The sequence below is a fragment of the Rhodnius prolixus genome, unplaced genomic scaffold, assembly GCF_049639745.1.
Source record: "Rhodnius prolixus isolate KJV_2025 unplaced genomic scaffold, Rpr scaffold_3, whole genome shotgun sequence".
Taxonomy (NCBI): domain Eukaryota; kingdom Metazoa; phylum Arthropoda; class Insecta; order Hemiptera; family Reduviidae; genus Rhodnius; species Rhodnius prolixus.
In genome coordinates this window covers 21,378,149-21,401,633 of record NW_027411603.1, presented here as the reverse complement: position 1 = coordinate 21,401,633, position 23,485 = coordinate 21,378,149, and the positions used below count along the sequence as shown (strand labels likewise).

At 35.3% G+C, this 23,485-nt stretch overlaps 1 protein-coding gene across 1 annotated transcript in view; it reads right to left on the bottom strand.

The window, feature by feature from the left end:
• The window catches only part of LOC141453122 (uncharacterized), a 183,192-nt gene that overhangs the window by 26,214 nt on the left and 133,493 nt on the right, over nucleotides 1-23,485 (bottom strand). The window contains exon 2 of the mRNA XM_074125882.1: nucleotides 12,134-12,315. Within this exon, the coding sequence (XP_073981983.1) occupies nucleotides 12,134-12,315 (182 nt within the window). The remainder of the gene's footprint in view (nucleotides 1-12,133; nucleotides 12,316-23,485) is intronic.

The window sequence follows — 23,485 nt, the reverse complement described above, 5'->3', positions numbered from 1 at the left end:
TAACATGAAAGGTATTTTATTTGGCGTAAAGTAGAGGTCGCCAAAGTGGTCTATATAGACTCCCCCAGGGGTCTATTTAATAAAAGTAGGGGTCGATCTGAACCAGGGGGGGATCGAAGGAAAAACAATTTCGAATCCAATATAGCGAACCTTTGCAAAGAAACACCAGGCACACCCATCTCATTAATTAAGAAGCAAGACTGTAGTTACTTTACTTATTTATAATTACTTATCTATATATAAAAATGAATGTGTGTCTGTTTGTTTGTACTTGATAGATTCAAAAACCATACATCCAATCGCTGTGAAAATTTGGGAAATTATTAGGTATATCCCCGGGAAGGTTTTTGCAAAGTTTTTTTAAAATCAGAGTTGGGGCTCTAGGTGCTCCCGAACAAATATCCCAAAAATATCAAAATAACATTTAATTAGTAATATTTGTTGAAAGTGTAACCATGAAAACCATGAAAAACAGTTTTTTGCAATTATTAATACGAGAATAAATTATACCGAAGATGGTGGAAAATCCATTAAACTAAAAGTACTCAACAATACTATTGACGTTGATAATCGTTGGGTAGTACCATATTCTCCATTACTACTAAAAACGTATAACGCACACATAAATGTTGGGTACTGCAATTCAGTGAAAGCTATAAAGTATATTTGCAAATATGTGAACAAAGGAAGCGATATGGCAGTGTTTGGAGAGGAAAATACAACTGCATCTAACGATGAAGTCACCCAATATCAACTGGGACGCTTCATAAGTAGCAATGAGGCTGTATGGCGTATTACCTGTATATCATTTTCCATTCATGAACGATATTCAACGGTTGTTCATTTAGCAGTACATCTTGAAAATGGACAGCGTGTGTATTTTACATCAGAAAATGTACGTGCAAGAGCAATGTCACCACCGCCAACAACATTAACTGAATTTTTCACATTATGTAGAAATGATACCTTTGCAAGGACACTACTGTACTCTGAAGTAGGGGTAATTTTATTGTTAATTTTCATTTCGATGTATTGTATACATTTGGTCATTAATAAATTATGTTTGAGGTATCAAAACTGCCTTTTTGTTCAAACACAGCAACGTGTGAACGGGTACAGCTAGTTGTTTAATAAATATTAAGGCATTTAAATTTCAACATTAAGATATTTTTCATAAAACTATTGTTACACAATGTAAATTACTTTAATAAATGTTTAAAATCATAAAATAAATGTACAAACACAGTACCTAATAGTTTTATTTTAATTAACTGAAAATTACTTTTATAAGGGTCGATGGAGATTTCGAAAAATTATATAGAGGTCTATGATCGAAAAAGTTTGGCGATCCCTTGCGTGAAGCAAGTATATACTTGCATTAATAGTGCCTCTTCTCCAAATCCTGAACTTTTATCAGAATTGGGGGGAAAAAAACGTAATTTAGGAAAGAAAAATGTTTCCACAGAGTTTTTGATTATCTCATATTCTTCTATCTGTCTCACACTCGAAAACTGTTACTGTGGAGGGTGGCTTTACTTTTGCGATATCAAATTTTTATAAGCCGAAATTGTATGCATAAATAATTTCTAATTATATTTATCACCAGCTAAACCAATAATCTGGACTCGAGAATTTTTCATCAAAACTGCTTAACTAGGGCCCATAACTCGAAGATTTCCTCAAGAAATCATTTCCCAATTACCCCAGTAAGTATAAGTATAATTTTTATTTGTTTTCAGGGTACTACCCTATACAAATGGAGTATTGGTACAAAATTATTACATAACATAAAATAACTGAAAACTAAAAATTAAATTATTTCTTATTTAAAAGATAAAAAACTAAAGACAAAATAAACAAAATAAAATATACAAAATAAAAGACAACTAAAAGAACTAAAATTTATAAAGAAAAATAACAAAATGCTCTTTAATTTTCAATATTAATAATAAATTTTCTAATTTTTAATGCAGAGACCACAAAGTAATAAAAGTTATTAAATTTAGTGAGACTGTCTATAACTAATAAATTAAGTAAATTTTCTTCGTTATCGTGCTCAACTTTAATAAATTCTGCTAAATTCTTGGCCGATCTAAATGATGGACATACCAACAGAAAATGATATAAAGTGTCTGGGGCATTACCCCAGTACAGTTAGAGAGCAACTCAAAGAGGAATGAAATAAAATGGACAGCGGATGATCTTGTCTAATCCGGTGTATCAAGTTTGGTAAAAAGAACCTGAGCACACTTGGCTTTTGATCTTACAATAGAATTTTACGCATCTTACTTTCTTCTACATCTTTGAGTTCTTATTTAGATTAAACATTTTTTTGAGAATATAAGGGATTTTGTAAGAGCTTGCGAGTAACCGTTCCTACAAAAGTGTCCTTTTTACTGCAATTAATTGAAAATTATTAAATATTTTGGGCAAATAGCAACTTTTACTGCATTTCTTACGAGGGTCGTTTGAAAAGTCCATGCAAAAATAAAAACTACTTAATTTTTTGGGGTAAACCTTTTTTATTTTTCAACATAGTCTCCTTTTAGGCTTATACACTTCGTCCAACGCTGCTCTAGTTTGTTGATCCCTTCCGAATAATAGGATTTGTCCAAGTCTGAAAAATAGCCATTCGTTTCTGCAATCACCTCCTCGTTTGAATAAAATCTTTTTCCCGCCAGCCATTTCTTCATATTGGGGAACAAATAGTAGTCCGAGGGAGCCAAGTCTGGAGAATAGGGGGGATGTGAAACGAGTTGGAACCCTATTTCCATTAATTTTGCGACCACAACTGCTGAGGTGTGAGCTGGTGCGTTGTCGTGATGGAAAAGGACTTTTTTTTGGGCCAATCGTGGGCGTTTTTCTTGCAGCTCGGTTTTCAAACGGTCCAATAACGATGAATAATATACACCTGTAATAGTTTTACCCTTTTCCAGATAGTCGATGAGGATTATTCCTTGCGAATCCCAAAAGACAGTCGCCATAATCTTTCCGGCCGAAGGAACGGTCTTCGTCTTTTTTGGCGCAAATTCCCCCTTGGTAACCCATTGTTTAGATTGTTCTTTGGTCTCAGGAGTGTAGTGATGTATCCATGTTTCATCCACAGTGACGAAACGACGCTTAAAGTCCTGTGGATTCTTCTGGAACAGCTGCAAACCGTCCTTGCAACACTTCACACGATTTCGTTTTTGGTCAAGCGTGAGCAATCGCGGCACCCATCTTGCGGATAGCTTTGTCATGTCCAAATGTTGATGCAAAATACTATGTACCCGTTCATTCGAGATGCCCACAGCACTAGCAATCTCACGCACCTTCACTCTTCTGTCATCCATCACCATATCATGGATTTTATCAATGATTTCTGGAGTAGTAACCTCAACAGGGCGTCCAGAAGGTTCAGCGTCACTTGTGCCCATATGGCCACTCTGAAAATTTTGAAACCACTTATAAACAGTTCTAATCGAAGGTGCAGAGTCACCATAATGTTTATCAAGCTTCTCTTTAGTCTCCTGAGGCGTTTTGCCTTTCATAAAGTAGTGTTTAATCAACACACGAAATTCCATTTTTTGAAAATCACTCGACTTCCTCGATTCGAACGAATGCCAAACACAAAGCAATAGACCGATCTGGCTGAAACTTGGTGTGTGTTCTTCCAAGAGATGCTACTAACTAAACATAACCTCGATAGGCGCCAGTGGTGCTATCTCTCTGACTTTGCACGGACTTTTCAAACGACCCTCGTAATTAATTATTGTGTCGGACCTGCATTTTTCTAGATTACTGATTTTGGATGTACTGAGATTTTTATTTTTTTTGTCACTCTGATGTTGAACTATGCAAGTGATTGCTTGTATGAAAAACTACCTACAGAATTAATCTGAACCCCAGTATTTGTCATATAACTGAGTATAAATTTTTAATTACCCGAATGAGACGATGTTGCAATAATTGTGCAGCTTTCTATTTTGTCTTTTACAAGAAATATCCGCTTTAGTAAAGATAAACACATACGAAAATTAATATTAAGGATAATTCCTTAAAGTAACCAGAGAATAATTGGGCAATCTCTGCTACAATTCCTGATTTGAATAAAATCGGCCCCACCGGAAAGTAAGTAGAATATATTTCTGGTAACCTTACCTTCTTTACTTACGTTCTTTGCTTTAAAATACTTAAAACAAAGAGATTGGAAGATAATAAATGAATACTGAATCTGCAGTCAAATTTAAACTTAGAAAATAGCGGATTTTAAGATGAAAAAAACATGTTTAGCATAGGTGTCAAATCCGGTGAACGAGATGGCCACTAAATCGTGCCCCACGATATAATACGCCCATCAAATTGCGTATCGAGATATCTCTTTACATGCCTGATGGTGTTATATCGACACGGGGGAATTCAGTGGCCACCTCTCTCACCGGATTTGACACCTATGGACTATTTCCTTTGGGGATACCAGAAAACAAGGTGATTATTCATAACTTTTTTCTTTCTTTTCTTGTTTCTGCTTATCTAAAAGCATTTCTAAGTCTAGGTGCATCAGAATCAAGCCGGGATTGCATCTGTAGATGAACTAAAGCAGAGAATAATAGATACCTGTAACTCGGTTAAAGCCGAATCTATTTCTTCTTTGTCAGTAAGGGACAATTGGCAGGAAAGAGCATGTCTATTCGAGCATGATCTGTAATATTAATGAGGAGTAAAATTTATAATAAAATAGTACTTTTCTTCTTATTCCATCAAAAAACCGTTATAATATTATCATTTTGACATTTCTTATAAGAATCATGTTTTCATTCATAACTTGTAAAATATCGCTCACAGAAAAAAACCGTTCAAGTAAATTTTAAGAGGAATCTATTTCTTAAATAAAAACCACACCTCCCCATTTGAAAAAATGAAGTTGGTGCCTGTATCTCGCTTCTGGAAGCACCGAAAAAAAATTACAAATTAAATTTGGATTCCTAACAAAAAACTAAGGGAACACGTATTTTTTAGTTTTTTTCTAGCTATCTTAGTTTCCGAGAAAAAGTCCGTTATCCATATAGCTTGGGACACGCTGTGTATACATATGTCATTATAAGAGAACTGAACCTGTACTAATGCCTACAAAATTTATAAAATATAATATTTGGATACTCGCAAGGAAAATAAGTCACTTCTGAACCAATACTGACCATAACACTGGGATTCCAGTTTGTAAGAAAATAGGTTATTCAAAAGCATTCATAGATTTCATTTCCGAGGACCTCAACATTTATCTTAAAATTGCTGAGAAAATAGATTAAGTAAGCAGCTAAATGTAAACAAATTTAGAAAATGGCAGAAGTTTGTCAACCAGAATTCAGAACATTTAGGTAAAATACAGATCAAGGTAACGTCTCCAAAGAGGTGAATGAATAATAACAGAGAAGGTAAAATTAAAAAGTAATTTTGCAGATAAATTTTAATATTAGAAACATGATAGTTAATTGTAAACAACTATCTTAGTTCACTGCCTTCAGAATAAACCATTAGAAAAATATGACAATCTACTTACATTAGTGATGATAAACTAGGTGTATTCCATTGATAAAACGAAGTGTTGATTATATAATTAAAGTGATGAGATTAGATTAGTGAACAGCTATTTCCTTAAATTATCTAGCATTACTATTAAAACTGTCCACTTTAACTGGAATCATTTTCCAACATCCTAGATTGTAATAGATTTCCAGGAAAAAGTAGCCGAAAATGGGAAAAAAAGGCATTTTCAAAAATTGTTGTTGTTGTTTTTCTTCTTATTTTTCTTTTTTATAAACAACGTAGCGCCAATATGCGCTATTATTATTTTCATGAAAGAGAGTCAATGTGGAGCAAATGTCATTCGATTCGGAATTTTATGTAGATGTGTCTTTTGGGGGGTCTCGATACATTGCAATGTTCTAGTGATGATAGGTAATGAGATATAGAAGGTTGAATTTTGGTGGTTTTCAGATTTAAGTGATAATTTCAATTCTAGTGATAATAGTTAATAAGATACAGAAGGTTGAATTTTGGTGGTTTTAAATTCGTTTAAATTCCAAACCTTTGTGTTTCTCTTCGTACTGTTTAAATTATAACGAATTTTTTACTGAATAGTACAGAAAAATTAGCTCTATAACTAATATCTATTGCAGTGTTCTAGTGATAATAGTTAAAGAGATAAAGAAGGTGGAATTTTGGTGGTTTTCAAATTCGTTAAAATTTAAAAACTTTGTATCTCTCTTTATAAAGTTCTGATTTAAATGAATAAATGAATTCTTCACACATTTTTAGAGATATGTTGGCACTATTACTGGTATATCAATTGCAATGTTCAAGTGATAATAGTTAATGATAATAGAAGGTCGAATTTTGCTGGTTTTAAATTCGTTCATATTTCAAAAAGAGTTTATATCTCTGTTCGTATTGTTCAGATTTTATTGAATTCTTTACCGAATAGTACAGAAAAGTTAGCTCTATAACTAATATCTATTGCAGTGTTCTAGTGATAATAGTTAAAGAGATAAAGAAGGTGGAATTTTGGTGGTTTTCAAATTCGTTAAAATTTAAAAACTTTGTATCTCTCTTTATAAAGTTCTGATTTAAATGCATAAATGAATTCTTCACACATTTTTAGAGATATGTTGGCACTATTACTGGTATATCAATTGCAATGTTCAAGTGATAATAGTTAATGATAATAGAAGGTCGAATTTTGCCTGAAAAAAAAAGTAGTATCTCTCTTCATAAAGGTCAGATTTAAATGAATTCTACACCGAATTGTAGTGAAAAGTTAGCTCCACAACTGATATAAATTGCAATGTTCAAGTGATAATAGTTAATGATAATAGAAGGTCGAATTTTGCCTGAAAAAAAAAGTAGTATCTCTCTTCATAAAGGTCAGATTTAAATGAATTCTACACCGAATTGTAGTGAAAAGTTAGCTCCACAACTGATATAAATTGCAATGTTCAAGTGATAATAGTTAATGATAATAGAAGGTCGAATTTTGCCTGAAAAAAAAAGTAGTATCTCTCTTCATAAAGGTCAGATTTAAATGAATTCTACACCGAATTGTAGTGAAAAGTTAGCTCCACAACTGATATAAATTGCAATGTTCAAGTGATAATAGTTAATGATAATAGAAGGTCGAATTTTGCCTGAAAAAAAAAGTAGTATCTCTCTTCATAAAGGTCAGATTTAAATGAATTCTACACCGAATTGTAGTGAAAAGTTAGCTCCACAACTGATATAAATTGCAATGTTCAAGTGATAATAGTTAATGATAATAGAAGGTCGAATTTTGCCTGAAAAAAAAGTAGTATCTCTCTTCATAAAGGTCAGATTTAAATGAATTCTACACCGAATTGTAGTGAAAAGTTAGCTCCACAACTGATATAAATTGCAATGTTCTAGTTATGGAAAGGTAATGAGATATAGAATGGTTATTTTAACCTGATATACCATTTTCTTCTTTTAAATTTATGTATAATGTAAATAATGTATAATAATAATGTATAATGCATGTAGTTCTTAAATTAATTTTTAAATGTAAGAATAGTATTTACAAAATTAAGCTATTAAAAAAATGCCGGGCAACGTGATAATTTACTGTTAACCCGAATGTAGGCAACGGCACATAAAGTTTTGAAACCACTGGTGTAAGATTAAGGACCTTCCATAAGTGGAGGAACATTTTCTCTTAAAAGTCTTAACTTAATCATCATAAGTCAAAGAGAAAGTAATTAGGATAATTTCAAAAAACAATATTTGCTATTAGAACAAATTTAAATAGAAATTAAGGTGGAGTAAGTACTTTCTAAGTATTCAACTATTAAAATATGACTAAACAGTTATTATAAAATATATTCCAAGAATATAATATGTGAAATAAGTATAAATAAAACTTAACTATGCATGTACCAATATTACAAGCATTAATTAAAACAAAGATAAACACTAATATAAATACTAGGAAGCTAGCTGGCATAGTATCAACTTGCAATGTAAGAAATAGCTTACCTTAATAGAACAGAATAAGCTTTTTTATCATGTTACACACGTTGATCAGATAAGATTTTTGTTTTAAATTTATCTGCTTATGGTGTGAGTTATATCTTTGTTGCAATGATCTTTAAATTTAAAAATAGCATTCTTAGCTTGCTAATTGTAACCAGTAGTAATACAGCATCAGAAATTTTATGAATCATTTAATTTAACAAATTGAGATAGAATCGAAAAAAGGCACAACTCCAAATAATTTTCATTTATTATTATTATTACTATTGCTATTATTATTACTGTTGTTGTTGTTATTATTATTATTACTGGGAGTCGGGAGAGATCCCGTTGTTCACGCAGGGCGAATTAAGAACGGCTGCCCGCAGTTTGCGGAACCATAGAGCCCCAGGTCCAGATGGTATACCTGCTGAAGTATTAAAGACTGTGGCTGATGAACGCCCAGATTTTCTCCTTGCTGTGTACAATAACTGTTTGACGGCAGGAGTCTTTAGTACACGCTGGAAGCTTGCAAGACTCGTACTAATCGATAAATGCAAGGGGGATAGGACGTCCCCTTCATCTTTCAGGCCTTTGTGTATGCTCGACACAGCGGGTAAACTGCTCGAGAAGCTCATCCAGCCGCGGTTGCATAAGGCCATACAAATTGCCGGAGACCTCTCACCCAGGCAATTTGGCTTTCGGCGAGGACATAGCACTGTGGATGCCATTACAAAAGTAGTGGGGGCACTAGAAAGAGCGGAGGCTGGTAACCATCATTCGTGGGATATCGTACTCATGGTCGCTCTCGATATCCGAAATGCTTTCAATTCTGCCAGGTGGACAGACTTCCTAACGACGCTTCAGGATACTTTTAATATCCCTGAATACCTGATGAGGATGATGAGAAGCTATCTTAGCGACCGCAGACTTCTTTACAGCGATTCGCAGGGGCAGCAGATAAGGAGACTCACAGCAGGAGCAGCGCAAGGTTCAGTACTTGGACCGGACCTATGGAACGTGTCGTATGATCGCCTCTTGAAGGTGGAAATGCCAGATGGAGTATACCTTGTGTGCTATGCTGACGATGTCGCGGCTGTAATCACAGCTAGGACTTATGAGGCGGTCCAGACGAACCTCAACATGGTCATGCGACGGATATTGAGAGAAATGGGAAGCATGGGACTTACTCTTGCGACTCAAAAAACAGAAATGGTAGCACTCAGCCACAAGCGGATACCAAAAGAGGTCCCACTTATGGTGGGTGAAGTGGAGATTTTCACAAAGCCGGCAATCCGATATCTTGGGGTCATGATAGACACTACGTTGAGTTTCTGGCCCCACATAGCGCATGTGGCGGACAAGGCGGCGGCTATGACAGGCAGATTGGCGAAGCTCATGGCAAACACGCATGGCCCACGACCGAGCAAGCGAAAGCTGCTGATGACAGCGGTGAGCTCGATTCTGCTGTATGGAGCGGAGGTATGGGCTGAAGCACTTCGCTTCACGAAGTATAGAAAGCGGATTGCAGGAGTGCAGCGTAGAGGCGCTTTGCGAGTGGCGTGCGCCTACCGCACGGTGTCTGAACCAGCGGTCATGGTGGTCGCGGGCACCATCCCAATCGACTTACTGGCAGTCGAGCGTAGGCGCCTTTATCTACGGAAAGCGGAGGTATTGCCAAAGGCCAGAAAAAAGCGCGAGGAACGTGCCCGGACGATGGATGATTGGCAGGAACGCTGGGATGCGGATGAGCGGGGACGCTGGACAGCGAGACTGATCCGAAATATCAAACCGTGGGTCGAGAGGCAACATGGGGAGGTAAACTATTACCTCACCCAGTTCCTGACGGGGCATGGGTACTTCCGAAAGTACCTCCATAGGATCGGAAAAGCAGAAGACCCTCAATGTACCCACTGCGAGGAATGTGTGGAGGAGGATGCCTACCATGTCTTTTTTGCCTGCAGTCGGTGGGGCGCGGAAAGAAGACGAGCGGCCGATGCAATAGGCGACTTTAGCCCAGATGACGTCACTCAAAGAATGCTCCGCGAGGAGAGAGGATGGGCAGCAGTGGCTGTGTTTGTTGAGGACGTCCTGAGAAAGAAGAAGTTCGTGGAGAGCACACACCCTCACCAGCAAGTGTCCCGTGCCACTTGAGAGGGAGAGAGAGTAGATGTGGCCTAAAGATGCGGAAGCCCGAAAGGGCGAATAGCGAAGGCCTTCCACGAAGTAATGTGGTAAACGGTTCCGTGGAAGGTTTAGCTAGGAGACGGGGAGGTTTTTAGTGGGTGTGAGTCCCACATCACCAGGACTGGCCCACCTGGTATCCATTAGATTTTACTCCCCGGGGGGGAAAAAAAAAAAAAAATTATTATTATTACTATTGCTATTATTATTACTGTTGTTATTATTATTATTATTACTATTGTTATTATTATTTTTTTTTAATGTTTTAAGGCGCCCGGATCTTTTTTCAGTGCGCTGCCGGCCTACGGACAGTGTTCTCTCGTTACAGACAACACTGTTCATCACCGGATAGTGAGCTGTAAGAAGCTACTAGGAAGAGAAAATCTAAGGGTCAGCAGCTGGATTCGAACCCAGGTCCTCGGCGTGAGAGCCCAGTACGCTAACCGCATAGCTAATCCGTTCCCTAATTACTGTTGTTATTTACTTATTTGATTATTAGGACCTTTGTTAATGTGTACGTTTATCAGCCATATTTATTTATCTTAGAAAAGGTTGTTACTAGTCAAATCGATAAAAATATAATTAAATAATGGGCCCCTTTCGATTGACTAAAGATGGTTTCTTTATTGCCAATTGCTGATGCATTACGTCATTTGGTTACAATAAGATTCTGCATTGATGGTCTCGCCAGGATTCAAGAAGCTGTAATGAATCTGACCAAATGAAGACCACTAAACAGTAACCATCACCTTTTTTTTTTTTTTTGATGATTTGGGGGCTTTGGAAAATGTCGTGCTGCTTCTCCTTTGTCAAGCCACTGTCCAGAGCGTCTGCTGTTGTCGTAGAAGATCCTGAGAATTCTGGAGGCAGAAAAGTATCGCTGTTGTTTCGGCAAAGAAGTGCAGCACAAATTTCATATCGCTGATCTATTTGGCGGCCGTTTAATTTGTGAGGAACCCAACTTTCAAGCTTTTTTCATCTTCCCAATAATCGCCTTGAGATGGTCATCGACGGTTGATTTGTTGACTTCCGAGTTTCCCTGCCAGTTCTCTGGAACAGTTGTTCTAGGATTTTCTTCCACTAAAGCTCGGAGAACATCGTCATCAAGGGTAGAACTTCTTCCACGGCCTTCTTTGTCTTCAAGGCTCAAGTCTCCCTCTCGAAATCTCTGGAACCACCGTTGAACACAGTGCACTCACTCATACTGGCCTTCGCCCCAGACATCGTTGATATTTCTGGCCGTTTTGGGCTCCCGTTCCGGCCGAGTTTGAGCTCGTAAAACAAAATTATGCGAAAATCACGCTTTGACATCTTCTTAGTAAAGACTGAATTATTTCCAAGTAGCAAAATGTTACAGAGGTAAACAAACATTTTTGTTTGAAAGAGGATTAATAAGTGTTTACATTTATAAAAGTCAAAAGTCCAACAAACATAAACAGTTAACTATTTGGAGGGATATTTTAAAGAAAACATAAAATCCTGCATTATTTTCCGGACAACCCAATAAAAGCAATAAAGTAAGGAACAATTTTATAAAACTGCCCCAAGGTAGTATAATAGGTCAATATTTCTGTGTAACAAATGCTACATTTATAAAATGACAATACGCAGGTGTTTCTAAGAAATACTCAGCGATAAATTCTAGACAGTAAAGGGAAAAGAAATAACTTAAATTTGTATTTCCAGTTACTCGTTAAACTAAAGCAAGACAAGGCGGGGCAGCTGGAGGTTGTTAACGTTGTAGAACCATCAAACTTTGTATCACTCTAAAGCTGGACTCTAAAGTTTATTACAATGCCTTGAAGTTTGTTCTCAACATTCAAAGAGGGCTGTAATTTATTTTGATTGTAAAGAATGAATAATATTTTGAAAATAATTTAATATAGAACAATCACCACACCCATTTTCTCCAAAACTAAGTAACTTATATTTAAGGAAGAAAACTTACCGAAGACTTTAAGCTCCGTGTTGTGCTCCACTTGTAAAGTATCATTATGTATTCTACATGTGTAATTACCAGCATCGCCAGTACTAAGAGACTGCGTGTAGACAGTTTGATTGGCTGATTCTGGATAGACTATGAACGAGGAGACATCTCCTGTCCAAGGATATGGTCGTCCATCTTTAAACCTAAGCAAGAACAAAAAAGAGTCGTCAATATTATATAAATTGATTAAAATTAAAACACAAACAAATAATAAAATAACTCAAGAGGTTCTTTTAAAAAACTTGCGACTAAAAAAAGTCATGGTACGCATTGATAAAAATTTGAGAACGATTCTTTTTCTTTTTCAAATGTTTCACTTCTCTAAAAGAAATGGGCTTATGAGAGTAAAAAAAGATGCAAAGCATGGGTAGCGTTCGAGAGAATGCTGTAATAATGCACTTTATTTCTGCAGAAAACTCAACTACAAAAGTCTATCACAACAAACATTGCAAACACAAAATTGCACACCATAGGGAAAGAAACCGTCTAAATATTTAAATATTTAGGGTCTCAGTTCACTGAAAGGAATGAAACATTTGTGGACATAAAAGCGAGACTTGCGGCAGGGAGCAGGTGTCTGTTCGCATTGAAGAAAATATTATGTTTCAGATCCGTTTCTAGAAAAGCGAAGCTTCTCATATATAAAACTCTGATAAGACCGGTAGTGCTTTATGGGAGCGAATGCTGGGTTCTGACCCAAGAGAGCCAGACAGCCTTGAGAGTCTGGGAAAAGAAAAGTATTGACGAAAATATATATGGTCCTGTGAACGAGGGAGGAAGATGGAGAATTCGCACCAACTTAGAACTTCTTCCCCTTTATAGAGAAGCAGACATCGTTCAATGTATTAAAAAAGGAAGATTAAGTTAGTTAGGACATGTGCCGAGGATGGTGGATAACCGAATCCCTAAACGCCTTTTATATGAAAGGCCCCAGTGGCGTCAAAATAAGAGGTAGGCCAAGAATGAGATGGCTGGATGACGTCGAGGGGGATTTGAGGGAAGGTGGGTGTGCGAAGGTGGAGACTGAAGGCTCTTGATAGACCTCAGTGGAAAGCCTTGGTTGAGGAGGCCCTGGTCCTTTTAGGAGTGTAGCGCCGAAGAGGAAGGAGGAAGGAAGGGAAAACCGTCTGTGTAGCAGATTTGGGTCAGATATCCTTGAAATTGTAGACCCTCCAAAGCATTGAAGAATCAGGCGATGGGCTAAACTAGCCATCCCTGCAAAAAAACACAATGAAAACTGAACAATCCAAACTACAACCCGAAAAGATCAAAGCAATCAACTAAGGCGTGGAAAAGGACAATAATTGTCTAGCGTTCATGGATTGCAGAAAGCTTATTCTAGCCCAGAATGAGTTGTTGATTACAATCCAAGTACAAGGGATAAAAAGGTTGAAACAGTAGCTTTTCAAGAAATTCGATGTAGAGACCCATCAAAGACATATCTTACTATATCCTAAAGAAAAAGTGGACAATGAACAGTGAAACAGATTACATGATTAGGGAAACTTCGAAGCATGATCTGCAGAATGGTCAATGAACCTACGTGTTGGCTCAGATTAGAAGATAAATTCTTCATGACCATGAAAAACAATCAAAAGATGTTTTCTATAGGGCTCGAAAAAACAAGCACGCACCGAAAAATGATAAGATTTATTGCATAAGGGTTGATCGTCAAAAATGTGCACGAAAAAAAGCGTAACGTTGTGAAAACACCCAACTTTGACCATTTCTTTTCACTGTCTCATTTATAGATAAAACCTAGGGCGCCACTGTAGCCGAGCGGTTAGAGGCGAGACCTGTGAAGCTAATATGTATTGTGGTACTGGGTTCGATTCCCGGTCTTAGGCCTTGGATTTTATTTAATGGTTAATAAAAGAAATTTACAGTAAAGTATGTTTGCTAGTCGCCTCCATCCACGACACCTAATTGATAGTTGGACGTAAAGCCCCGCCTGAAAAAATAGGTGATTACTTTACTTTAGATAAAACCTAAAATTCCCAAATTTTCTTTAAAATATAGCAATGAATGAATAAATAATAATCTTGTAACAAGGGTTGAGTCAATTTACAAGATAAAAACAGTATTTACAAAAAGTCGAAATAATATAATAATAATAATAATAATAACAATTATAAAATGCACTTACTCTGTTTTATATAATGCAGAAAATAGATAAATAGTAGTAATAGTAATAGAGGGAAGGGATTAGCTATGAGGTTAGCATACTGGACTCCCACGCGGAGGTCCCGGGTTCGAATCCAGCAGCTGACCCTTATATTTTCTCTTCCTAGGAGCTTCTTACAGCTCACTGTCCGGTGATGGACAGTGTTGTCTGTAACGAGAGAACACTGTCCGGAGGCCGGCAGTGCACTGAAAAAAGCTCCGGGCGCCAATAACCTTAGATGTTGACGCGCCTTAAATCATAAAAAAAAAAAAAAAAAGTAATAGATAAAAATAAATGGTAGAAATAATATCTAAACACAATCATTTACCTCGAAACAAAACAAAATGGCGAGAAAAAGTGACATAAAATAAATAAAATTGAACTGCTGCTAACTTTCCATAAAGTTTGTTAACTTTAAAGATTTCTGAATGAATAGAAAGGTGTTATTTAATTTACAATAAGTGTCAATTGTCAGTAAATTTGACAGTGGTGTATTATCGCCCATGGGGTATAAAATATAGTTTAAAAGATACATTTGCCTAAAACAATTCACAACAGAGGGCATGATAAAAGGAAATGTCCTAGATGATCGCTTTCAATTGCACATAAGTAACATTGTTGGCTCAGGATTAAATCTATATGAAACTTTATTAAAGAAGATTCTGCAGTACCTACTTGCTTCCAAATAACCTCAATTGGCTGGTTACCCTTAATTTTCTTTAAAATATAAGGCATATGCTCGTTTATAAGAGTAATTATTATTATTTTTTATTTTTAGATTTTGAGTAATTTCGTTGAGCAAAAATGGCATTTTCAAACAACTTACAACATTTTTCAATTTTCATGAATGAAATGTCATTTCATTTGGAATTCCATGTAGAAGTGCCTTCAGGGAGTATCAAAGCTGAAGTGGGAGAGGAGTTAGCCCCATGTATGGTAAGGCTCTCTCTAAAATTAATGTAGTATTTAGTACAGTGAAAATCTTCCTAATAAAATGAACCAGAACGACAAAGTAAAGCTAACCTTCTAAATCATTTTCAAAAAAAAGGGTAAAGATTTAAATATTAGTTGTATAATTATTATCAACCCGGGAATTCCGGGTTCGATGGTTAGGCAAGCATTTATTAAAAAAAGAGGAGGTAATCCAAATTTTAAATGGTAAACATTGGAAGAAGTTGTATTATTATCACTTACAGGCAAGTACCGGACAGTTTTTGGTAGATGAATTTAATTTATAATTTAAAGATCTAATTATCTTAAGGGGTTTTATATATATATATAGGCAGTCAGAAATTTGAAAAAATCGATTTTTTTATATTAAAGTATAGTATCTCAGGAATGTTGTCCTAAAATTTCAAGTCGATCCGAGCAAAATTGTAAGAGTGAAAGTGTTTACAAGCCCCGACCGATCGAATTACCATCGCTGAGCACAGAGCGCAACTTGCTACGCGGGAGGCAAGAATCCTACGAAGACAGCAGAAATCGGAAAACTTGGACATTTTGGAAGACATGGAGGACTTATTTTATGGGCCTGGAATCGATGACACTGTGTAAGTTGAAAAAAAAAAAAGATTATCCAGGTTTTATTCGCAAACCTTTAACCGCTGAAAACTTTAAACGCGTTTTTCTCAAAACTATGTTTTCAAAGTCGGTGGACACGATATCTCCAAAATCTCCTGCACCGATCTTTTTGAAATTTTACGTATTTCTTTTACACATATTAAAATCGTACTTGGACGAAGGATTTTTTTTTTTTTTTTTCAATGAATAGAACTTGTTTTACAAACATAAAATGGTCAATTTTTTTAGTGAAAATCGTGAATCAAACTTAAAAGTTGTCCCAAAAATTAAAAATTCAATTTTTTTCTAAATCCTTCGTTCAAGTACGAGATAAAGCCATCTACTAACGAAATCTTTTCGAAATTTTGATTTCAGATGATCCAGTCTCAAGATATCATGTCCACGAGAGGGTTGCATTTTTTTGACGTGTTGCATTAAAATATTCGCCATTAGTACAATTATTATTAATTTGTAACGAAAAAATTACAATAAGTTCTTTAAACATGGACTGGTATGACGCAAAAGTTCCCGAATAAAAAAGAAAACACGTTTTTCCCCCAAAAAAATTGAAAAAATAACTTTTTTTGCGCCTCTGACTGCCTATAACCCCTTAAGTGTACGTAATTGTAAATTAATTTATGTATTTATGTATAGCCTTAGGATTGAGCATAGTGTGGTATTTCTATGGGTGTTTTTGTACGTATTTGAGTGAGATTGTGTGGTTGTAAATATTTATTTCAGAAGTTGTTTTGCTTAATTTATAAAAATAGAAAATATTTGTATCATTATTTTAATTATTTCTGTTTGCCAGACTGGTTTTATCTATTCTTTAATTTTTGTTTTATTTTTCTTTTGGTTGGTAATTACTTTTTATGATTTTTAATTAATGTAACAACACTTCTATAGCATATGGACTGAGTCCATACGTGTTTGGGAGGTTTATGGAATTTCTGTAATTTGTAAAATAAGTATTTAAATAAACGCATTATTATTATTATTATTATTATTATTATCAATGAACAAGATCCATTACTTAAATATATTTTCTAAGAGCATTTTTCTAAATGTGTAGGAACGTGGAGTACTTTTTACTGTCTCTATAAAGGAACATAAGTTGTTCCAATGAATTAATTCTGAATAAAAATGCATGAAAAGTTTTACACTTAATCCAAAGTAGGGATTGGACGAAGAAAATTAATGTTTCTAAAGCAATTACAATTTCTTTTAATTAAACAAAGTAAATCGAAAAAAGAAAAACGACAAATATTACTTTAAATGCACCGTAACATCCATTTTATAGAGGATCGTATTAAAACAGCCATTATTATTGCTGTTGTAGGTTCTTTATTTAATTATAGATAATAATAGCGCTATAAACTATTTATGTGTCCAAAGATATATGAATGTGTTGTATAATTCTATTAATGTACCTACCTACTATTGCCAATTCATTACTGAATTTTTGTGTTTACTATCGGGAACCTAATTTTTGTACCTGGAATATCTATTTCAAGAGAGTATAATGACCAATAAAAGCACCAATACGCACTAAGCTATACAAAATTTTAAAAGGCAAACAAAATTACAAGAACTGATAAAACTTTTACATTGAATGATACCTTTCCCTTTATTATATCGATTGTAATAAATAACAAGTGCGAAGGATGTAAACTGAGTGTGTCAACAATTACAACAAAAAAAAACATCGATTTTAATTACTCTTTAGGCCACCAGGGGTAACTGAACAGGTTTTCTAGCACAGCGTTTTCCAAGCGCGAGTTGCTAGTTGGTGGTACGCGAAAAATAATCAATAATGGCGGACATAAAATTTAAAAAAAATTAAAATTAAAAAAATATCATAGAAAAGTTTTTTCCATAATTCATAAAAATTATTTTAATTAATAATATTATACAGTAAAGTTGTTAACATGTACAGTGCTAAGGTTAGTAACATTTAGTAGGATTAAAATTGTCTTTCATGGAGTATTTTCCCAAACCCGAAAACACAAATGATAATTGGATTTCAAACCCCTTCTATAAAGAAAATTTAGGAAAAGCTACATCATTATCGATAAAAGATAAAGAAAATTTCATAGAATTATCATGTGACAGAACTTAAATGATAACTAAGTAAAAATCTGCTTAACGAGACTGTAATGAGTAAGCTCTATCCAAGCAACATTAAATTTAATTGGTACTTACAGGTAGTTGAATGCTTAAAAGAAATTAATTTAGAAGATTTGGGCACAAATATAATAATCCTAAAGAAGAACTTCGTAAATTAATTAATAATTTTGCTGAGAAAAATATGTACGCAATTTTGCATTATTTTAAAAAAAGTTTTGAAACTAAGATCTTACACTTTACAAAGTTTATAAAGTGAACATGAACTTGAACTCCTTTGTAACAGATACATTGTATCTCTATACAAATAAAGATAATAATAGTAAAATAACACACTCGGAATAACAAATCTCACGAAATACAATCATTTTTAAGAAGTGGTCCACTACTGAAGCATGATGTACTACCAAGTGGTACGCGTGCCAAAAAAGGTTGGGAAACGCTGTGCTAGCACAATCATGGTTCGATGAAATAATCAATGTCTTTTTGTTTTGGTAAATGTTAGGTTTGCAGATGAAGGTAACAATGCAGTTCTACTAAGTTGTTAGCTGATTTAGAGGGAACGTTTTAAATTACTAACAAGTTCGATTTACTTAAAAATGAGAGAATGAACTGTCCAGGCCCGGAGGCGTCAGAATAAGATGTAGGCCAAGAATGCGATGGCTTGATGACGTCGAGGGAGATTTGAGAAAGGCGGGTGTGCGAAGGTGGAGACTGAAGGCTGTTGATAGACCTCAGTGGAGAGCCTTGGTTGAGGAGGCCCTGGTCCTTTTAGGACTGTAGCGCCGAAGAGGAAGGAAGGAAGGAAATAATGTAAAAAATTCTTGAAATTAGAAGTACTAGTTGACAGAAGGGCGACAGCATGGCCTTTAGACAAGGGTATCAAAACTAGTTTTAAGATTTACGCATGGACTATCTCCGATTTACCTTGGATAAAGATCAGAGGTGATCTGAAACAGATCTTTCTCAATGGAACTGAAACAGAAAGTGAATAGAAGCTTCATCAGGATTTCTTAGTTCTCGATGTAAGTAAGCTGTCATTTTAATAAAGAATTACCCAGCATGCAACAGTACTAAGTAATAATAGATGTCCATATTACCTAATACCAGTACCTATTTAAAAGGGGCAAAAAAAGCTGAAAGATTAAAAGAAAAAGAATAACTGACACCAATTACTCTCAGTAACATGTTAAGTGGCAGATATGTCAAAGACATTCTTGGGTAGGCTTTTTTTTATAAAAACGAGTGTTTCTATTAATACGAAATGTGGATATTGTTTCCTCTCTATCTTTATATCCTTCACACGCGCGTTCGCTCTTCTTTTAATCTCCTATATTGACTGATTAATCTATTCTATTTTATGTGTACTCTCTAACTTTTTTTTAAAGTTTTATTCTATAAGTCTACAAAGCGTACAAATTGCCAATCTAGTTACATTTATATATTTTTTTTTCTTGAATTAATGTTCTAACGCAAAATAATTCATTCTATTCAAAGTTTAATAACATTTTCAGAGCCTTCAATACTAAAAACCTAATTTAGGTGCACTTATCAATAATTTGAATAGTACTGAATAGAAATTTCAAAAAGAAGGGCATGGTGAAAACAGAACTAGAATATAGCAAGTGTTTGAGTAACGCCAAAAAACATTTAATGTGTTCGTGTTATTAATGACACACCATTTTGAAGAGGTCCTAATTTTTTTAAAAAAAATTAATACCTTGAAGATCATATGAATTCCATATTGTCCTATTAATTTAAACAATCTATCGTCAAAAATTCTAGAAAGTTGCCATAAACGTCTTAGGCTGGAAACATAGTGGAGCGGCGAGCAAAGCTGCTTCAGATCAGAGAGACCGACGAGCAGCGAGCAGAGTCGCATGCACATAGTGACGAGTTTAAGTCGCGTTCTCCTTTCGACGAGACATGATGGAGGAATTATTTCTATAAGAAAATTCTTCCTTGAAAATTTGGTATTTACAACAGCTTATTAGCAGGAGCTGCTGTGTACAATATACAGGGTGACCAGAGTTATATGCTCCACCCACTTTTTTTTTTAAACGGCGGGAAATTTCGAAAAAATAAAAAACACGTATTTAATCATTTTTAGTCTAGTTTATTTTTAGTGATTGACTCATTTTTTTAAACCCCTGTATCTCGAGATACAGCATCCAACTTTGTTTTTCAAATGGAACGTTATATTTTTTTTGTATATTTTTATACTATTGGAGCTCCTAAAAAAAACAAAAAAAAATTTTTGAAATCAGTTAGGTTTTTCAAAAGTTATGGTAATTTAAAATATGGAAAACAAATTTCAGTTTATTGTCAAAATTACTTATTTTTTTTAAAGAATCAGTTCAAACTGGGCACAATCAACGGATAGGCAAGCCAAAACTCTGGACTCCCACGTTTTGCTTGTAGCAGCACTTATGGTGGCGAAGTGAATACCTAGGCAGGCTTGCCAATCCGTTGATTGTGCCCAGTTTGAACAGATTCTTTGAATAAAATAACTAATTTTGACAGTAAACAACCAAACAACTGTTTATACTTAAAATTTTTCCCACAAAACATTTGAAAAAATTCAGTTTTCAGTGTTTAAGACAGTGTTTTTAACAACGTCATAAGAAACAAGTAAAATCTCACAAACATTAGGAATTAGTAAAATTTGGAGAAATTTCTTTAGATGGTCAACAAAAAAAATGGGAATTAGACGAAAAATCTTCCCCCTGGAAGCTTACAAAATGGTCGGCAACTCAAACTATCTAGACCCATATTCAAACTCACTGTCTGGTAAGGGACACTTTGTCCCTTTGTCAAACGAAAAAAAAATCACTTCCCAGGGTTTGGCTGAATTCTTAAAAAGGGTTCAAATGCCAATTACCTCAGATATTGGAAGCATATAAAAATAATAAAACAATAAAACCTTTTGAGATGAAAGTGAAATTACTTTTAACAAAATTTACACTTCAGTCCAAATGAAATGTAGTTCAAGATCCTGTATTTTTTTTTACAGCTATTAGAATTTCTGAATAAAACTTGAATTTCAATTTAAAAACACCAGACAGAATTCGAAGAAACAGAAATTTATTCAGTATTACAAAGTATCTACCTAATTTCAAATCTGACTGCTATGCATGCGTGTTTCTTAGAACGAAGCTGTACTCAATTTCTCAAACTGTGTAAACTAGTTCATTCTTTGTAGAACAATTTCTATCTGTTATTGTCAAAATATGTCCTACTTTTATACCATGGAACTTCTAAGAGAGTATTGTTATTTGCAAATTAAATGAAAACAAAGACTGATTTACTGAATTGTTATTTTATTGTCATACAATCAACAGATGGCCTGTGAAGTAACTACGAGTATTTATTGAGATTACCTTCAAGGAAATAGCAGCATGAAATCAGAAAAGATTTTTTAAAATGGAAGTAAATGCGGTAATGCAGCCTTTACTTTACATAAAATATTATTAATACTTAAGTTTAGTTAATATTCTTAACAACTCAAATATGATAGATAGATAAATAAATAAATCTTCATCATAAATATGTACAATAAATATAGACATGAAGTGCCAATATACAATACATAATAACCTTCACAACAATGGTATGCGGATAGCTTAAGATTTAAAGGATAAGAATGCAGGGGAAAAAAGGAAGGAAATACCTGCAGTTAGTGTAGAAAGTTAGGGAAGTACGTGCTAGATTCTAGTGTGCCTGTAGGGTATAGAAGGGATCTGTAGGAGGCTATGTCGCTGCAGAGTGGATTAGGATGGCAGTCTAGGATGGAAAGGAGTTTGAGCAGTCGAATTTGGATATAGGAGTGTACGGGGGATAATGGACGCAGTCTCGTGGAGTGAGTCAAGTTTAGTGCACCGAAGAGAGACAGTCGCAAGTCTGAGAAATTTGTTCTGTATTGTCCTGGAGTTTCTTGTTGTTACCTACTACAAGTCAGGCTCCAGGCGGAGCAGGCGTAGGGTAACATCGGTCTAATTGACTACTTTGTAAAGGACGAGTTTGTTGGTCCGCAGTCATTTTGGAGTCACGTGAGAGTAAAGGAAATAGTAGTCTTGTAGTCCAGTTTGCCTGAGTTTACTTTGTCCTGAACGTGTGCAGTGAAAGTCAGTTTGTTGCCCAAAGTTAGGCCTAAGTATTCGGCGTAGTCAGAACACGGGATCAGAGAATTGTTGTGTCTAATTGTGTCGATCAAAAGAGGGTCTGCGTTTGTTTAAGAGAATAGTGTTAGTCTTATCGTGGTTTACTTTAATTCTCAAACTTAGTGCAGAATTTGGTCAGTCTGCCTATTGCAAGAGTAAGTCTGTTGGTGATAGTGTCCATTCTCCAAGATGACGTGTATAAAGCCACGTCATCAGCGTACAAGGCAAGGTTGATATGAGGAGGTTTGGGGAGAGGATTTATACTCAACAGCCATCCCCTCTTACCATTTTGAATCATGACCCTAAACCTCAAAATTCCTTTAAGAGCACCACAATCTAATAGAAAGCTGGGTGCACCCATTGTTGCATAAAAAATAATGAAAGCAAGAGCGTCCACGCAACTTTCACGCTCTGGAACCAAATGTTTTCTGACACAATAATCCCATTCCAACCTCGAACACTGTACGCTACCTGGGTTTTGTACTTGGACAACAGACTTACATGGAACCCATACACTGGACATAAATGACAACAACTAAGATATATGATTGGTCCTAAATTTAAACTAAGTACACCCACTGAACTAACCACTACAAGACTACTTAAACCCATCTGGACTTGAGGATCAGAGCTGTGAGGCTCCACTAAACCCTCTACTATCTCCCACGTCCAATACTTTCAAGTTTATGGCGATGAATGTTTATCACCTGCGCAAGTTTATGAGTGGTTCAAGCGTTTCCAAGAAGACGTCGGAGATGATGACCGCCCGGGTCGCCCTTCCACGTCCAAAACGGATGAAAATATCGATTATAAATTAATCAACATTACTACCGTGAGGTGCTTGCTTAATTCCGTGAAAGAGTAAGTAAAAAACGACCCGATTTGTAGAAGAACAAGTCATGGGTACTCACACTGCATTTCTAGCCAAGTACAACATCCCAGTTTAAGGCCCATCCGCCTTATTCGCCTGACCTGGCCCCATGTGACTTTTATCTGTTCCCCCAAGTCAAATATGCATTAAAAGGAACACGATTTCAGTATGTTGAAGCTGTGAAAGAAAAAGCGGCACGCGTCACGCAGAAAAAGACTTCCAGCACTGTTTCGAACAATGGTAAATTCGCATGGAGCGTTGTAGGGATAGGGGAGGGGTGTACATGTTGAAGTTGATAATAACTAAATATGTATAAATTTAAAATAAAATGTTTTACAGCAATAGTCTCGTTATTTAATAGCCACACCTCGGATCTCGAAATTTGAAAACATTTTAAAGTTAATTAATGAATAACAGCTTTTCGAGAGGCTTGT